The sequence below is a fragment of the Xenopus laevis genome, chromosome 9_10L, assembly GCF_017654675.1.
Source record: "Xenopus laevis strain J_2021 chromosome 9_10L, Xenopus_laevis_v10.1, whole genome shotgun sequence".
Lineage (NCBI taxonomy): Eukaryota > Metazoa > Chordata > Amphibia > Anura > Pipidae > Xenopus > Xenopus laevis.
The window spans coordinates 85596309-85615827 of NC_054387.1; the positions used below are offsets into that span (position 1 = coordinate 85596309).

Here is a 19519-nt window from a genome sequence, read left to right on the forward strand (position 1 = left end):
GGAAAAGACGCCAGCGTTTTTTTGAACTTTGATGCAATTTCGGCTCACATGATATGATGTAATTGACAGAAGATTGAGGAAGATCTAGCTGCTTTATAGCACTTTGCCTGGTCTGAGATGGCGAAGGCAACTTGGGCGAAAGGTAACGTTCAGTAAAATCATAATTTTTGTGAATTTGCTGAGTAACATCTGTTCGCCAGAGTGAAAGGTCGCCTGCCGATAGAGTGCGAATGACCGCTAGCGAATCGGCGCCTGCTAGTAAATTTGCTGCGGGTGGCAACGATGGCCACTTCGCTCTTTAGTAAATTTGCCCCCAAAACTGCACTGCATAATCCAGGTGAGGCCTTAGCAGGGACCTATAAAGAGGCAAAATATGTTTTCATCCCTTGAGACCATGGGAGCCTTGTGGACATGGAGAAGAAATCTAATTGGATTGATTTTTATTAGATTATTCCATATACACTTTCGATTTAACAGAATATGATTCATGAAAATGTATTTGTGAACTGCTCTCCAAGGTTAGTTACTAGACCTCTGGTGAAAGAACAAACAAGAAAGTAATTTGGAAGAGCAGTGCATTTTGACGTTGGAAAACTCTGCTAAATAATTCCCCTGATGTTAATTAAAAGGACAAACAATGCTTTATCAGCATTTCTAGTAATGAGGATGTTAAAGTCTCAGTCACACAAAGGTCAGCCTTCTCTGTACATTGTTTACTGCCCACAGAAATGCAGAGGCAAATGTAGGCATCAGCCACCAATAACAATGTGCATTGCTTGGGTCTAGACTGTGGTTTGGAACATTTGGACCTGCACAGAATCACTGAAGCCTTTGATAATGGTATCAAGGAAAGGAAGGACTAGTGAATTAAAACAGGATGGCTAATCCTGGCAGCAGCAATTGAAAAGATGGAATAGAATCTTCTGTATCATGAACGCTATCCATTTAGGGCAGAGACACATGCTGCAATTCTAGCCGGCAATTCCTGGCAGCTAGAATAAACATCGCCGGCAGGATGGCACTTGGAGCGATTCGTCTTCCGAAGTCTCACGAGGAAACTTCGGACGACTTCTGAAAACAAAGTGCTCCGAGTATCATCCCGCCGGCGATTTCTATTCTAGATGGCTGGAAGGCAGAGGAGGCAGTTCAGGGAGATTAGTCGCCCCGTAAAAGAGGAGATTTGGCGCCGGGCGACTAATCTCCCCGAATTGCAGCGTGTGTCTATGCCCTTATACTCTTTTAATTACAGTTGCAACTTTGGCTTATAACTGTTACCAATTAAATGTATCTGTAATACAATAACAGACCCCTGCAGGTATACTTAAGTGTGAACTGTCACTTGACAGTGCCTAATACAAATAATTTCAAAGGGAGGGCATTCACACTTACAAGTTGCAAATTGTATTAGGATGTGCTCTTAGCAAATTCTTAGGGGCATATTTATCATACTGTGTAAAAAACAGATGGATAATACACCACATATCGCCAGGCTTCGCCATGTAAAAAACGGCATTACATTTTTACGTGTATTTTCTTAGCGTGACTTCCGCGGGAAGCAATGCAAATATGGCATTCACATGGGTAAAATTACACAAACCTTGATAAATTTGGCATTCATTTTACACAGCATAATACATATGCCCCTTATTGTTCACTTTTACTAGGTGGCAGCAAACACAGCTGCAGGGGTCAGTTTTTAACCTGTCCCATAAATAGCTCTTTGTAGGATCCTTCCTATGGACCATGCCATGAGGATTATTGATTTATGAAAATGTCTGCTACTTCCCATGGATAACTTTGGTTGACATCAATGGGATGCCCTTGTATTTGAAGTTACCACCTAAAAGTGTGCACTGGTATATTTTAGGTGATAATCATACAAATAAGTGGACAGTAAATGAATGTTAACAGATCACTCAGTGCTCTCTCTAGGAATAGTAAAATGGTGTTTGTTTGTTTTTTAGACCAAGGCCTTGCGCACAGCAAGTACTATCAATATGTTCTAGCAGATATCCATCCGGACCAGCAGCACCAGCAAAACAGTTGGGTTCTCACCAATGATCGCTTTATTCACTCCCTGACTAAAAGCCATTATGCTAGTTTACATCTGTCATTGAGGCCCAGCCGAGATGTTCTCAGCATGTCGCTACATTAAGCTCCATCCGCGTGAAATATTTTTTTGGGGGAAAAAGGTAAACATAAACATTGATCAATCTAAAAGATCAGCTCCCTTAGGTCTGTGTCATCTGTTAGAGACTGATTGAGAAAACATCCCCCTTTAGCATCTAGCATACAGCCAGCTGCTGATCTTTCTCATAGCAAGCAAGCATACCACCAGGCCCTGAGAGATCTGACACAACTCAGAAGTTTGCTTCACTTTCAGGGATTTGTCTACTAAAAGGAAATCTAAAATGCTCTTAAAATATTTTCCAAAACCATAAAAAAACACATTTGTATATTTATTAAGATGCAACATTTCTGTTTTTTGTATTTTTTTCCAAAATCGTCAAACTATTCACATATGCACCAAATCCCAGATTCGATTTGGGAGAATCTAAGCCTTTTTCAGCAGGATTCGTATTTGGTCTGATCCAAGTGCCTGGTGGAACTGATTCCAAACCCTTAAAATCAAGTGACTTTGGGTCACATGATTAAGGTATTTGCTGTCCGTTTTTTCAGTGCACTATGTGCACAGATCCCCCTCCATGCGCTAATTTGCATACACAAATTAGGGGTCGGATTTGCTTAGGGATTCAGACAAATCCTTCATGAAAGATTCACTGGGGCAAATTCACTATGAGCCGAAGCGCCTAACGCTAGCGTCAATTCGCTAGCGTTGGGCATTTTCGTTACTTCGCAAATTCACTAACGGACGCTGGCGTAACTTCGCTAGTGTAAATTCGCACCCTTACGTCTGGCGAATTTGCACAACGTACGTAACTACGCAAATTCACTAACGCACGCATTGTTCTGAACGCTACCTTTTACGCTAGACTTCCTTCGCCACCTCAGACCAGGCGAAGCGCAATAGAGTAGATAGGGATTTCTTCAAAAAAAGTTTTTTCTATATTATGGGTGATAGGCTGAAAAAGATCGAAAAATATTTTGGGGCTCCCCTCCTTCCCCCCTACATTTCCTAACTCATGGCAACTTAACTATACAGTGGGCACATGTGTAGGGCAAAATAAAAATTCTATTTGATGTTTTGAAGGTTTCCCAGCCATTTGTACTGTTGCTACATATTTCTCCATTGAAATTTGAATTTGGCGCCGTATGCAAATTAACCATCGCTAGCGTAACTTCGCTTCGCTTAGCGAATCAACGCTAGCGCAACTTCGCAACCTTACGCTACCCCTGAGCGCAACTTCGGATTTTAGTGAATTTGCGGAGCGCTGGCGAAAGTACGCCTGGCGAAGTGCGGCGAAGTGCGGCGAAGTTACGTCTGGCACAACTACGAATCTTAGTGAATGTCCCACACTATCTCTATCCTGGTATCCAAAACAAGTAGATTCAGTGCATCCCTATTTATAACACTAATTGGGAGTCAGATTTTGACATAGTTTGACAGGTCAAATATATTGGCATTTGTTCTCTTTGCCTAAAAAATGTTTAGAGCAAACTGCCATTTAAAATAACCAACTGTGACACAAAGCTCCAGAAGATGATTGCTGAGAGAGGGAATGTAAAGAGTTAACTTGATTAAATCAGAAACTATTCCAGTTGCTTATCAATTACCAATTAATTATATTTAGAACATATGCTTATTACCTGAAATTAAGCTTAATTTAAATTTAAATTTTTGTGATGGTTCTATTTTATTATATGTGTTGCCATGTTGTAAACGCATAGAAACTCATTGTATAGCACAAAACAGACCCTGACTGCTGTTGATTAGTGATGGGTGAAACACATTGAAGTCAATGGGCGCCAAAATAACTTCACATCAATTCTTATGCGCGCTACCATTGTGACGCGCAACAATTTTTTTTGATACAGCAGATTTTTTCCGTGTCTGCTGGATTTATTCGACGTCACTACTGTTGATATGAAGCGTTTGGGGTGATATTGAAAGCATGGATTTGCATTGTCAAAGGATTCATGTATCTCCAGTCTTGCACAGGAGAGGCACATAGAGATCAACATATCAAGCCTAATCCTTTGCAGGACATTATCTTTCTATTAAATACTCAACATTTTGTTTAAGGGATTCTGTCTTGATTTTTATGGTGTAGTTTTTATTTCTAAATTACACTGTTTACATTGCAAATAATTCACCCTTCCATGTAAAATTTTATTCCAAACTCAATGAGTATATTTTTTTTAGTTGTAATATTGGTGTGTAGGCAGCCACCTCAGGTCATTTTGCCTGATCATGTGCTTTCAGAAAAAGAAAGAGCTGCACTATGGAACTGCTTTCTGACAGGCTAGTGTTTCTCCTACTCAATGTAACTAAAGGAGTCACAGTGGGAAATGGGTTTTTACTATTGGGTGCTGTACTTATATCTACCAGGAAGCTGTTATCTGGTTACCTTCCCATTGTTCTACTGATGGGCAGCTGGATGGGGAAGGGAGGAGGGTGTTACCACTTCAATTTGCTGTGCATCAGTAAAGAGTGACTGAAGTTTATCAGAGCACAAGTCACATGACTGGGGGCACCTGGGAAGCTGACAATATGTCTAGCCCATGTCAGATTTCAAAATTTAATATAAAAAAATCCAATTGCTCTTTCAGTGCAGAAGTCTGCTGGAGCAGCAGTATGTAAAACCATGTTTTCCCATGACAGTATCCCTTTAAGTCTTACTCTTAGGGCTAAAATCTGTATCAGATTGCTATCCAATCAGTTTGCTAATTTACATATTGCACCCTCTCACCCTTATAGTTGGCATGTCATCAAATGATAAGCCTCACAAGTCTTCAGTCACTTATTAGTTTCTGTTGCACAAATATTGAGTTTTGATAAGGTAGTTAATGGCCCCAGTGCAATTTCCATTGTTTATTTTCTAGATATGTAGCCAAGATATTTTAATTTTTTTTGAACATTTGCATTTTGAATTATTGTTCAGTATGGGAGATAGGGTATGCTAATGGATATATGAATAAAGGACTTGCACTCATTTTCCTATATATATTTTATGACTATACTGGAGAATTTCAAGTGATACTTAAGTGACCTCTAGGGTTGTATTGGCAGCAGTTGAAGTTTATCTGCTAAGCCATACTCAGGTTAAAGCTGGAGACAGCCTTTGCCCACGGATCCTTCTGGAGTTCTGGGGAAACACTAGGTACCTGCATTGGTAGTTATCCATTAACGAGCATTATAGTAGCTGTGCTATATTTTGGGGTGTAGTCTATCATTCTGAGCCTCCTATTGATGTTAAGTTGCGAAGGCTTGCAACCCTTTCGTGCCTTTAGCTCCTGACTCTCAAAGAATGCAGCTTACAAATACCCCCTGCCATAGATACATTGCAAAAGACTTTCCAGGTCATGTATCTTCTTTATAATTTCATCTTTCTAAAGCTGTAAGCAATTCTTGAAATCTTTCCGGACGACCTCCTGTCTGACTACAGACACAGACATTAAACATTTGCATATCTAAGCAAAATGCACCATTGTTGCAGCCACATTTTATAAGCAATTCTGCAAATTTAACTACACACATTATATGAAGTAAAGATATATTCCCAGGGTGTACCAATTAAACAAAGAAACAACTTAAAGCCAACACTAGCAACAATTAAATAATAAATAGGAGTTTTGACTCTATTTCAGACAAGTAATGTATAGCTGCATATGGGTGCGTTGTTGATTTAGCAGCCTGAAAGCTTTAAACCCCATAAGGCATACCTTCCAACTGTCCCATTTAAGATAAGCAGGTCTTAAAGAAACATTTGTAACAATTTAAGAGAAGCAGGTCTTGGAGAAACTTTGATTTGCAGCTTAAAGGGCAATTCACCTTCATTAGCAAAACTGTAACACATTAAAACCACAAAAATGTGTTCAAACTTTCATAACTTGCCAAAAGTTGTAAAATGAACATGGTAATTATGGGATGTGACCACAAAATGTTGGGAAAATATGGGAAAAGAGCCTGGCTTGAAGCAATCATGGTGAATGTAGGAATTGATGTCTGAATATACTCTTACAAAAGAAAAATCTTAACAGTGAAGTGGATTGGTACAAACTTCCACTAAAGTTATGTTGGTGTCTCTGGCCTAGTCTCTCTCGAATATCATGGAGGCTATTAAAATCTTCTACATAACCTTGACAGGTTATTTTAGGATTCCAGCTATTTTCAGAGTCGAGGTATAATAAATCTGGAAGAAAAAAAGTTTTTTTATTTTTGACTAGTTACGGGCGAATCTGTGGCTTTTCGCTTTGTGAAAAATTTGAGAATTTTCACGAAATGGAGAAAAATTTGCAAAACACATTGAAGTCAATGGGCATCAAAATAATTTTGTAGCGAGCTTGAATTGTTACATGTGCGACAATTCTGACACGTGACAACTTTTTTTTGCTGCGTCAAATTTTTAGACATTTTTTTTTTAGACAATTTTTTTTTAATTTATTCTCTGGCAGCGGAACACAGAAATTCCCCACTGATCCATGCCTGCAAAATTAATTTGCCCATCACTATTTTTGATTTAAAAATAACCTTGAAAACTTGAATGTTTCATGAAAAACACAATTCAAACCTTAATAAATCTGCCCCTAAATGTTGCGTATGCCTTAGTTTGATTGCTATATTCCTTGCCAACTTTTAAAGGTTCTAAGGCTGGTGTTAAATAGGGTCTCTTGTCCACAGACAATTATTCTTGCATTAGTAGGTACCCAGTGGTTGCCCATGTGTCACATTTTTTATGTCCTGTACACCCCCTTACATAACTTTCATGCATTAAATGTTTGTGCTTAACGCTTGATGGGCAAAGAACATTGCACCTTTCCCCTTTTGGTAAATGAGCCCTCTGAACTGAAAGCAGCACAGGACAGGATTACTGATCTACAGTGGACTTGATGTGGCTATAGGGCATAGAAGGTTACTTTTAATACCCTGCAACTGTTTTGAATTGCAACTTGTGGCAGCTTCTTCCTGTCAGAGGGTCCTCATTCTGCACTTGATCTTCTTGCAGCTGTTATAGACTTTAAATTCACAAGGTGCACATTCAGCATGTTTTACTTGTCAGCACCTAATTATACCACTCCTGTACTTAAAACAACCAGAGGTAGTTTTGTAGTTTGTTTGCAGATTATAAAGAGAGCAAATAATAATGTAACGGACTGAGAACCAATTATTTATTATTATAGTGCTATAAGGATAGACAGGGATGCTGAGCAATGTGTTACTCTCTATGTTCTCTTGTTGAAACATAGATTTTCCATTCAGTGTATCATCTTTAACAGAAGAAAAATGACCCATGGAAATCTTTTTCTCTCTTCTACAATATTCCTAAGAGAAGAACATGCTGGTTTTTCAGCGTGACACAGAAAGAAGTGAGAAATTATCCATGACCATGAGGAAGAAAGAGTGGAATATCCAGATTTTGGAAAAATATATTACTGGCACTTGAGAGATATGTTTTAAATAGATACTAATCATAGTACAGAGATGTAGGAGGAAAACAACATTTTATTGATTATTCTATAGTTTTGTTCATGCTCTAACAGATTTACTCTATCTGTTAAGTAGTGATGGGAGCAGCAAAAGTAGCCTTTCAAAGATATGATCTCTATAAATCGGATGAGTTTAATGGGGAGTTAAAGCTATAGGCAGCACTGTTAGAAACTCTTAATTATTTGCTGGACATAAAGTGTCTCATAGGGGGAAGACGTAAATTGTTCTGTGAATGAATAGAGGGAAAAGGGAGAGGGGGAAAAAAACAAAGCAGACGGTTGGGAAAATGAAACTAATTTTTTTAGCAGAAATAGAGAAAACTTACATGAGAACTCACTGATGACTTTGTCCATGCATATGTGTAGATACAAGAAGAGACCCAAATAGACAGAATTACAGTGAATAAATGCCACATCTTTAATGTAATTATGTTGTCAGTAGCTGCATACTAGCTATAAGAGAACTTATAATGATGGGAGATATGAAGGTGCTCATTGCAGTAACATAACTAGAGGGGGCGGGCCCTGGTGCGGGACGTGCAGCTAGGCCCCCCTCCATATGCGATTTTCCTATTGGAAACATCGGTGCGCAGGCTTTTGGGGTGCCCTGAGGGGGTTTGGGCCCTGGTCCAATCGCACCCCCTGCTCCCTCGGTAGTTCCGCCACTGGCTCATAGACAAGAAAGAGAAAAAGAAGAAGAGAAAAGAAAAGTAGCATATGCATATAAGATGAATCATCACATGTAGTGATATCCACCAGTATATGGCCCTATATCTGAAGAGTTCCATAGCACATAGTGCATTCACACTTGATGGGCGAAACTCATTAAAGTCAATGGGTGTCAAAATAATTTGACACACGACAATTTGGAGGCGATCAAATTTTTTATACTTGTGACTATTTTGTCCAAATGAATTAAAGTCAGTGGGTGTCCTAATAATTTTGACACTTGACAATTTTTATTCGCATGCTGATTTTGATGCTCAAATTTTTTTCGCGGAGAATTTTAGCAACAGTTTTCAAAAAACATTCGCAGGCGGTGAATATATTAATATGATAGCATTGTGATGCAGGACAATATCCCCTACAATCTCCTTCAGAATAAAGAACTGCTAAAGTCTGGGCAATTTCTGCACCATTTACAGGTTGTGAGCACTTTAGATCAGCATTACTCCCATATAATTTATAGTTTTGGTCAGGTTTCCTCATTAGTGAATCTAAAATAATATTTTACACTGACATTACTTGACATTGTAATATTGGTTGCTATTTTGATGGGAGAGATTCTAAAATTCAATGCTGTCAAACTAATTATAGATTTCTGTCTTTTCCTAATGCAGTCAATTCGAGAAGTCACTGGCTATGTCCTTGTGGCCCTCAATCAGTTTGACTACCTTCCACTTGAGAATCTCCGCATCATCCGGGGAATTAAACTGTACGAGGACCGCTATGCCCTGGCCATTTTTCTGAACTACCGCAAAGATGGGAATTATGGACTGAGAGAACTGGGTCTAAGGAATTTGACAGGTGAGTGTGAGCAACTAAAATGTGGGGGCAACGCAACAATATAACTCCCCCCAAAAGTGTGAAAATGTGTTTATTGATAGTGCCTGTGATATCAACTAAAGCCAGAGATAAATGCCATTCTTTTTGTTTCTAATATTTTGCCCCTTTAGTCTTACATATACATTAGCAGCAGCTTATGCACTGATTATTGCTCTTATTTTAGTTTTTCATCACTTTAACAGTGAGATTGGAATGTTTGTAAAAAAGACATTTCAGGACTTTTGTTATTAGATACTTGGTGTTTAATTACTGTGGGTGGAGAGTGTGAACCCTCTGGAATTAGCTACACCCATCTGTGCTTACTCAATAAATATCATTTCCTAGGCAAATATTTGAAGAGAATGGTGAGATGATATATACAGCTGTTATTTGTCAGAGGGGGATGAAATGTCAAAAATAAAGTGTGATGTGAGCAGCAAGTTAACGGGGTGCATTACTGAGAAATCAGTCAGGCTTCAAGATTGCTGCATTCATTGGGAGATTACTTGGTTTCGTTTAAAACTCTACAATGTACTGGAAGGCAATGAGGTTTAGTTTAAAGATATCATACTTTTTGGGAAATTGTAATTATTATTAAAGTTCTTGGTTAAAGGGATTCTGTCATGATTTTTATGGTGTAGTTTTTATTCCTAAATTAGACTGTTTACACTGCAAATAATTCACTGTCATATAAAATTCAATTATTTTAGTAGTAATATTGGTGTGTAGGCAGCCATTTCGGTTAATTTTGCCTGGTCATGTGCTTTCAGAAAGAGCCAGTGCTGAACTATGGACCTGCTTTCTGGCAGGCTATTGTTTCTCCCAGTCAATGTAACTGAATGGGGTCGCAGTGGAACATGGGTTTTACTATTGAGTGTTGTTCTTACATGTACCAGGCAGCTGTTATCTGGTTACCTTCTCATTTTTCTACTGAAGGGCTGCTGGGGAGAAGGAGGGGGTGATGTCACTCCAATTTGCAGTGCAGCAGTAAAGAGTGACTGAAGTTTACATGACTGGGCGCACCTGGGAAACTGACAATATGTCTAGCCCCCATGTCAGATTTCAAAATTAAATATAAAAAAATCAGTTTGCTATTTTGAAAAACTGATTTCAGTGCTGATGCATTGTTAAAAAAGTGGTTTCCCATGACAGTATCCCTTTAATTTTCACTGGGAAGCAGTCACAAGGGTTCCCAGTCATTAGGTGATCAGTCTGTAGCTGTCACATTCAGTAGGAAGCAGTTGACACAAGGCTGTACCAGCATTAGGTTCTTTTTTTTGCTCTATTTATCTGGCAGCTGTGAGACTCACTTTGAGGCCTAACATTTGCTGGAAGCCAGTCAGGATCAGTTTGAGGCTATAACGTTTATTACAATGCAGCTGGCATTTGTTTGTGTCTGTATTACTAATTAGGAGGCATTCGTGTTATTGTAGGCTCTAACATTCACTGGGAATCAGTTAGGGTCAGTTTCAAGTTTTCATATGTGGAAGGAGGCAGACAGAGTCATTTCAGTGTTGTCAAGTGTTAGTTATTCCTATGACATTAATAATAATAATAAAGGGTAGCCTGGAGTAGCTTTAACATTCACTAGAAGGCATCACATTTACTAATAGGATTTCAAAAACAGTTTAAGGTTCAAAAACCTGGAGACAGTCAAGTTCTAGTGAGGCTACAACATTTACTCAGAATCAGCTAAGATCTTTAAACTGTAGCATTTATTGGGAGACAGCCAAGGTCATCATGGGATCTTCTGAAGCTGTGCAGCTCACCAGGAGGCAGGGAGGATTACTGTGGACCAGTAACATCAATAATGCTCCAACCTGCCAAATGGGGTTCATGGTTCGTATGTGATAACGTTATTATTATCTTTATTCATAAAGTGCAAACAAATTAACCAGTGTCCAAATGCATCTAGACATCAAAGGGCCTTACATGATTTAGTCCTTGTTTTTGGAAAGTGGCATGCCTGAAGGAAACCCCGGAAAAACATACAAACACTTGTGCTGCCCAAGTTGCAGTTAAGCTCATGACCCCAACACTGCAAGCCACACTGAACCATGATTCTGCTTATGATTCTTATGCATTCATTTATCATTTAAATCTGGTCACACGTGGTATTTTATACAACTGAAAATTGGTTGGACACGACTTTAAATATCTCAAGTTACATGGTTCATCAGGTGAGATTTTGTTATGGTATCAGTTAAACCATCAGAACAAAATGGGGTTGGGATTGGGCAGGGTTGGGTTGGGTAGAAGAGATCAAATGTCAACAAGTGAGGCCTCCCCCATGACTTGTGGGTTTAAAGCCAATGCACTCATCAATAGTCTGCAGCCAAGAGAACTAAGGGCATAAAGGCCAGGGCTACTGCTTCAAGTACACTTTTTAACATGTATAGTTTAAAAGTAACTGTTCAAAATTGTTTTTGTGCCTCTGTTCCTTTAATGATAAGTGAAGGGCAAGTTAAAAAAAATTGCGTGTGCACAGCATGAATTTGTCCTTCATTGGTAACATTGACTGTAATGTGGTTAAAAAGGACTACAGATTGATATTCTGACAATTGACTGATACCTGAAGCATTTTATTTAATGATGCTCATCGGGATTTGCAAGGAGATTTTTACACTTAGCACCCAATAGCTCTACAGGATTTTATTGGATATCTTGTACTTGACTGCATTGTTAACCCCTGTTTATTACATGTATATATCCATTCATCAAATCTAACCTAATATAGAAAGATCAACACACTGGGGCTTATTAAGTAAGGAAGCAAAGGGCACATATCTAAACAGCATGGCTTCTTTTGCCTCTCGCATTCCATGTTTATTAGCCAGACAGATATCTAGAGAAAGTGAAAACGGTGCCAGCCAGATAACTACATGTAGATATTTTTTTCCTTTATTGCTAGATGACAAATATGAGCATTTATTGTGCATGTGTATGAAAGTAAAAATCTGTTTTTGCTGATAGACTGCTTTTGCTTGGTGGAACATCCATTGCTTAGTTGTACACTGTTTGTTAGGGTCAATTATTCCTTAAAAAATAACAGATCAGCTCTCTTAAACTGCAGGAGCTTACACTCCACTTCTTTGTTCCTACTTCTTGGCCAGAGAGCTCACTCACTGTCCTTCCTTTTTTCCCAGGTGATGTCTCATAAGCACCTCTACTGTTTTTTCAGACTGAGTGAACGCAGTCCCTGTTATTCTCCACATGTGCTGTGTCTCATAGAACATTTTGGAAAGACATAACTAACATCTAGGGGTTTTCACAGTGCCACAGTACATACAGTATATATTGTATGTGGGTTTGGAGAATGTAGGAATTACATGGCAGCTGCAGTAATTTTAAAGGCATTTCTAGTGCATAGATATGTGTGAATCAGTGTTTACATCAGTGAACACACAATAAATACAGACACATGTTGATATATAGATGAGCAAATCTGCAGGCTTTTGTTAAACAGTGTTTATCTCAGAGACCTTATTATTTCATTTTGCTGGCAAAATCCTCTAAACAGTAAACCAGTTGGTGTGAATCTTTGCCAATTACTGGGGCCTTGAAGTTTTCTTACAGATTATCTGCAAACCAAGGAGACTACAGGGGGTTCAGCTAACTGCCTGTCGCAGCCTGTGGGAAGGGAACCCTAAGCTTGCTTTACTCATCCCAATTTAATGGAGATCTTAAGATCACTGTCACTTTGTTTACCTCACATAACAGGTCAACAAGGGACACACAGGCAGGACTAGAATCCTAAAACAGCAAAAGGAAAACACATCTTAGAATGTTTTTCATTACTTTCATGCATCAGAGATTTAATCTGAGCAGACAGCTGTGACCTATATGTATAATAAGTAACATTAGTCGTTAAAAGGCCAGTATAGGCTTGTTGGGTAAGGAACTATCGGGGGAATGTAATAAAAGTCGGTAATGGAAAAACTATTAGCAATGCAAAAAGTTATGCCTTTGCACGAACAACTTTTGCTTTGCACGAATTTAATATAGCTTTTGCAAACCCGGAAACTGTTTAGCGACCACTTCCGACAGCGGAAGTCCATTTGCAAAGTTTATAGTTTGCGCCATTGCGCAGTAAATGTAATAAAACTTGTTACTGAAAAAGTTGTTATATTTGCTCTAAAATATTATGACACCTTCAAGCACTTAAGAGTGTGCAATTAAAATTCGCAATGCCAAACCAGTTTAAGGAACAATATTACATATATATATATATATAACAAGCCAGTATAGGCTTGTTGGGTAAGGAACTATCGGGGGAATGTAATAAAAGTCGGTAACAAAAAAACTATTTGCAATGCAAAAAGTTATGCCTTTGCACGAACAAATTTTGCTTTGCACGAATTTAATATAGCTTTTGCAAACCCAGAAACTGTTTAGCGACCACTTCCGACAGTGGAAGTCCATTTGCAAAGTTTATAGTTTGCGCCATTGCGCAGTAAATGTAATAAAACTTCTTACTGAAAAAGTTGTTATATTTGCTCTAAAATATTATGACACCTTCAAGCACTTAAGAGTGCGCAATTAAAATTCGCAATGCAAAACCAGTTGAAGGAACAATATTACATTTTAATCTTGCTTTATTTACTGATTCATTGGTAGGTTCAATATGTTAAAAACAGTGAAAAGAGAAAAGTACATGAAGGTCCATTTTGGTTTCCTGCAGTCAGCAGGTACACTTGGAACCCTGCTTGATAGTGTGCTTGGGGGTCCCCATCACACTATTTTGCACAGAACAACATTCTCATATCAGGCTAAGGGTTCATTTTGGAGCAAGAAATATAGGAAAAGGTGGTGAATGCAGAGAAGAGCCAATTCAAAAAAAAGGTAATTAAGTAAATGAAGCAGCTTTAATGTAGCCTAAACACTAGCACCTGAGGAAGGATCACTTTGATCTGAAACATGTAGTGCAATTCAATAAAAGATTACGTGTTTGAGAAGCAAAGGTTCTCCAGTGTTGTATTGTGACTTATAAATCCCATACAGCAAGAGAAGAAGCTCAATGTATGCAATAGGAGTTTAAATCTGCTGTCTGTTGGATATTTATGTTTATGATTGCTGTAAGTCCAGATATGATTCTGTGTTTATTTTCAAGTATCTCATAGCAATCCCCTCTGTTATCTTCATTTGACTTCATAAGAAAGAATCGAGTAATAAATAATACATTGTTCATTTTGGGAGTTACCCTCATGAACTGGGAGGGATGCCAGGGTGAGCCAGGTCTCTGTACTCCTGAACTACTGGCTCAGCTCCAGTCATTGTACAGAAGGAAAATTATCTTGTGCTGCTAGTTATGATGTTACAGGCTTCTACTCATTGTGAGAGATGCAGTCTCTTACAGCCAGTAATTGGCTTTTTTCTGTTTGATAACCATTCTAAAAATGCATCCTATGTAATAAGAGATGCCTGTGATCCAAGCTGTCTGTCATTTGCTACGTAGAGTACGTTCATAGCAATCCCAAGAGCTGAGAAGGTACAGCATCATCAGACATTAAGGGGGTTATGTAATAAAAGGCACTAAGTTTGGCCAGGAGCAGTAATAAATAGCAACCAATCAGCAAGTAGCATTTACTGGTCACCTGATTAAAAGCAAACATCTTATTGGTTGCTACGGGTTACTGCTCCTCTGCAAACGTAGTGCCTTTTATTACATATGGGGGTAAGAGATTAAAGAGCTGTCTAGAAGAATAGCTGCAACATTCTGCAAGCAAAAACGAAGTGATAAATCTTAATAAATTATGTACATTTTTGGAAACATTTTAGGGTCCAAAATGTAATACATGTCATCAATATGCAGATAAACCATGTTTTTTTTAGAAAATGTGGCAACACGAATGTCCCCAATCGTCAGTCTCCTTATGAGATGAGGTCAAAGCCATGGGCAACTGACCCCACCAAATTGATTTCATCCTTTTTAGGCCAAACAAATACAGCTATGACAACAAATTATACAAATAAGACCTAAACCACTTGCTCACATACAGAGCAAGAATATTTTTGGGGTGGGAATGAGAAAGGAAGGAAGGAAGTTCTCAGTTCTCAGCAATCACCGGCAAGTACAGGGTAAATTGGACTAGTGGTAAATGGTTTTCAAAACCCCCAACTCACTCACTTTAATACACATGGCCTTGATAGGCTGAAACTGCAAACCCAAAATCCCTAACATTGCCCATGTCCCATTTCCCTTGCAGAAATGGCTCCCCTTCCTTATGCCAGGACCACAGATAGTGACAAACATTTGGTAATTAATTATAGTTTCACACATTACCCTTTGGGAGTTACAGCTAGCCCCATACAGTACATGACTTTTATTGTTATCAAAAAGCTATAGCAATTAGTATATTAAACATTTTTGCTTCCTGGTGCCCTAGGGCTAGGCTATGTAGATTAATCTCCACTTTCCTAATATACAAATCTATGCCCTATGTATCTGCAGAATAACTGCGTTCCATATTCTATCATTCACACTGGTCAGGTTGGAACCAAATTGTGCTTGTCCTAGGCAATGAGTTAAAGGTAGCAGTGTAGCTTCTGAGTGAGTAGTGCTGATGTTATTTATCTTGCTGAAATTGCAAAATATAGGTATAGGATCTGTTATCCAGAAACCTGTTATCCAGAAAGCTCAGAATTACAGGACGGCTGTCTTCCATAGACTTTATTATGATTATATAAAACCTATTTCATTTGTCTCTGTAATAGAAAAACAGTTCTTTGATCCCAACTAAGATATAATTAATACTTATTGGTGAGGAAACAAGCCTTTGAGGGGTTATTTAACATTTAAATGATTTTAGCAAACTAAAGGTATGAAGTTCCAAATTATGAAAAGACCCTTTATCCTCAGGTCCCAAGCACTCTGAATAACAGGGCCCATACCTGTATTCCTTATCATCTAAGATTCAGGCACTGCCTGGGACAGAAGTTAGTTTTAAATATGCTGCTACAGGGTATTGTTCATCTTACAAGCAGCAAAATGAATGTCCCCTTTCAGTCCTCCAGATGAGTGATAATTTAACAAGTCTGTAGTTGCTGGAGGTGCCACTAGTGTAAAGGGAATAGTGGAGCCCTAACATTCAGTGTGCAAAAAGCTAATTTTAACAATGGTTTTAGGGCCCTAAATCTTAAAAGTAAGTTCTAGTTAGCCCGCCATGAACAAATAATAGTATATAAACAAATTGGTAAAAAATAGAAATGTTTTGAGATTGAGGGGAACAATCTCAAAACATTTAATATGGTTTTAGCAATTCTAAAAAATATACACCTGATGGTCTTGATGAATAATCATCATTGTCAGTTTAATTCGGTATTACAAAACAATGGGGATACCTTGGACACCAGGGGACGCTACTTTCCTCATTCCTTTTGTCATAGTATGTTTGTACAGCTCCTGTAACGTGAATAGAATGTTTCACATTTAAATTCAAAAGGCGTTAATGGAAAGTAAAGAGGATCAAAGCTACAATATTAGGAGTTGTTTAAGCATTTCATCTCGTCTCCCTGTCACTATTATAGAAAACTGCATCCCCGGGACGTGATATGAACGCACCAGGAAAATATCTCTTTTTCTGAAGCCTGCCAGTATATTGATAGCAGTCACCCTCCCCTGTAATTGGTTAAAAGAAATTGAGTAAGTGGAAGATCTTTTGTGCTCTGGAGAATCAATGGATGAAGGAAATATCTGAATTTCATTAGTGCTGAAAAAACATCATTTCTCAATTAGCTGAATCTCCATGACTTGTACAAGGACTTGTATCACATGCTTTAATTGCACAGAAAATGCTTATCACCTGGAATCTGACAAGCAGTGTCATGGCCACAAGGTTGTACTGACAGTTGGGGGATTATTTAACCCTGTCAGTGCTGATACTTCCATAGCAGAATAATGTCTGGTATTCATAGCTGATATTATAAAAACAACAGTTTTGCCATGCCCACAAAGGGGTATAGGACCGTCCTGCAGAAAAGCAAAGAATGCAACATTTTCAATCACTTCCCAGCAAGTTTTCCTTTGTGTTTTAGTCTCATCATTTGGGGTGTTATTTACTTTCTGAGAATTTAATTGGGCTTTATTGGAGGTTAGATCTTTCATTTTCATTTGTATTGCTCCCCTTTCTATTCAGGTGGTTGCTGGAGAAATGAGTCTAGCAACTGGTTGGCAGTTTAAAGAGAAACCTTCAAAGCAAAAAAAGTAAATTAAAACCCCCCTACACACAAATACAATGCAAACTGTTCAATGTCAGTGACTGCATTGTACTAACAGTTATTAAACTACTCCTTTAATTTCACCTGACCTATAAAAATAGGGCAGGTGGTTCCAAATCAGGCAGAGTTAATTGCACTGCAGTGTATTAAAGGATAATTTAAGCCAAAAGAAGATTGTGGGAAGAATACTGTATGCAGAACATGCTGAACCACCCCAGTGATTTAGCAGCAATGATCCATGCCTTCAAAGTTATGTACAGCAGTTCTCCAATATGCTCAGTGTGCTCAGGGCAGCTGCTGAGAATCTAAACAGGGGTCTTTGTTCTGTATATATATATATATATATATATATATATATATATATATATATATATATATATATATATATATATATATATATATATATATATATATATATATATATAAATAAATTTCTGTCCATTTATTGACACAACCCTATTTATCTGGTCAGCAAGTAATTCAGTGCAAAATGTCCTTTAGTAACAGTATCCTTGTGTGCTGGGCATCCACTGAAATCCACTCCCGCTAGTGTGCATTTGCAAAAGCAATGAAACGGGCATCAGTTTAAATCAGAATAGCACGTGTTGTGTTCTGTGGCTGCAGGACATTCTGAATCTAGTGTGTATTATGCCAGACAGCTGAAATGAAACATGGAAGCAAAGGCGCCATGCTTCAAACTGCTGGCATTTACTCAGCGATTCAGCAAAAGCTGTTCCTGCAGGGTTACTGTACCCAGGCTTCATGTATAAAAACAATCCATCGTGCTTGCAGACAGACACCACTGAATACATTGACAGGAAACAGAAGGCTGCAATATCACATACCGTACTTTTCAGCTAGATGGGTTATCATTAATAGCTGAAATTGTTGTTGATTGGTTTAAACTGACTGCCAGTGGGCTAGATGTTAACCTATGCCAATAAGGATGGTTTCTAAAGGGCAACAAAATCCCCAGGAAAACCATTGCTTCTACCTTTCATGTCAGCCAATGGGGCTGCTTCATTTGACCAGCTTCTTCTAGCTGTCCAAAGAAAATCCCTAAGCAATAGTTATTATGTTACATGTTATGCTCAAATTGTCCCCTAGGTGGTAAAGTTTTTCACTCCTCCTTTTTCTTAGATAAACAGGTTTTTTGCCTGTTCCAAATTCCAGTAATGTACTTCAGTACTGTGATCAGGTAGACTAGGCAAAAGTGAAGAAGTAATGGTGGCCTCTGGAGCTTTGGAATTATATTAAGAATAAAAAATAACCTTGGAAGATATGAATATTACAGCATAACTAACATAAGAGTTTCAGTGTTTTAGGGCAATGCTGCATTTATTGGAAAGTGCCCCATAACATAGGTAGAGTAACAAACCATGTTAAAGTGCTGGACTTCAGTTGATTTCATTAAATCATGTACAGTATGTCTGTGGACTGATCTTTCATTATCTGCATGCTTTCATTAATACACAAGATTGGGATCTGCCATATTGCCTTTACATATAGGATTTTTTCCAGTTGGCTGCAGCAGTTTGGTTAATATATGACCTTAGGTGTGCTGTTGAAGTGAAGTGTTTGCTTTAAGGTTATAATATTTAAATGTCCATAGTTAGAATGAACCGACTCAAACATTATCCACGTAATACTAAACTGTAATTATTTTCCTAAATCTAAGCTCCAAGCTGCAATTATTTTTTAAGATAAGTTGGAATTAAATGACCTAGGTGCCTCATCTTTTCTTAATGCATTTGCTGCCAGGGTTGACAGGGCACACTACCTGGCACTGCTCTGTGATTCATGGTAAAAGGCTAAAGGAGAAGCCCTAAAACACAAACGTATCTGTGAAAGGAATATCCATTAGCAGGAGCATGGCCGGGAAAGTCAATCAGCTGAAATCAGTTGACTATACTAAGCACCCCCCGCTCTTTATCATTCAGAGTTCAGCGCTGCACACAGGATTACACACTAATTAAAATCTTGGCGACTTCGTGCTTCGGTTAAATCATTTTACAATCTTTTTAATCCTGCAGCTTTGCAAAGAGTAATATTTGGAGAGTCCAGTATTATAAACAGTTTCAGGAACGCTGTTAAATCGAGGTAACCCCTTCAAAGCTAACCAACTGGGTAAGCCTTTGTTTGCTCTGAT

At 38.3% G+C, this 19519-nt stretch overlaps 1 protein-coding gene across 2 annotated transcripts in view; it reads left to right on the forward strand.

Annotated features, from left to right (window-relative positions):
• erbb4.L (erb-b2 receptor tyrosine kinase 4 L homeolog) overlaps positions 1–19519 on the forward strand; it is a 493453-nt gene that overhangs the window by 264829 nt on the left and 209105 nt on the right. For both annotated transcript variants that reach the window (NM_001095592.1, XM_041575725.1), the window contains 1 exon segment: positions 8949–9135. In NM_001095592.1, coding sequence (NP_001089061.1) covers positions 8949–9135 — 187 coding nt within the window.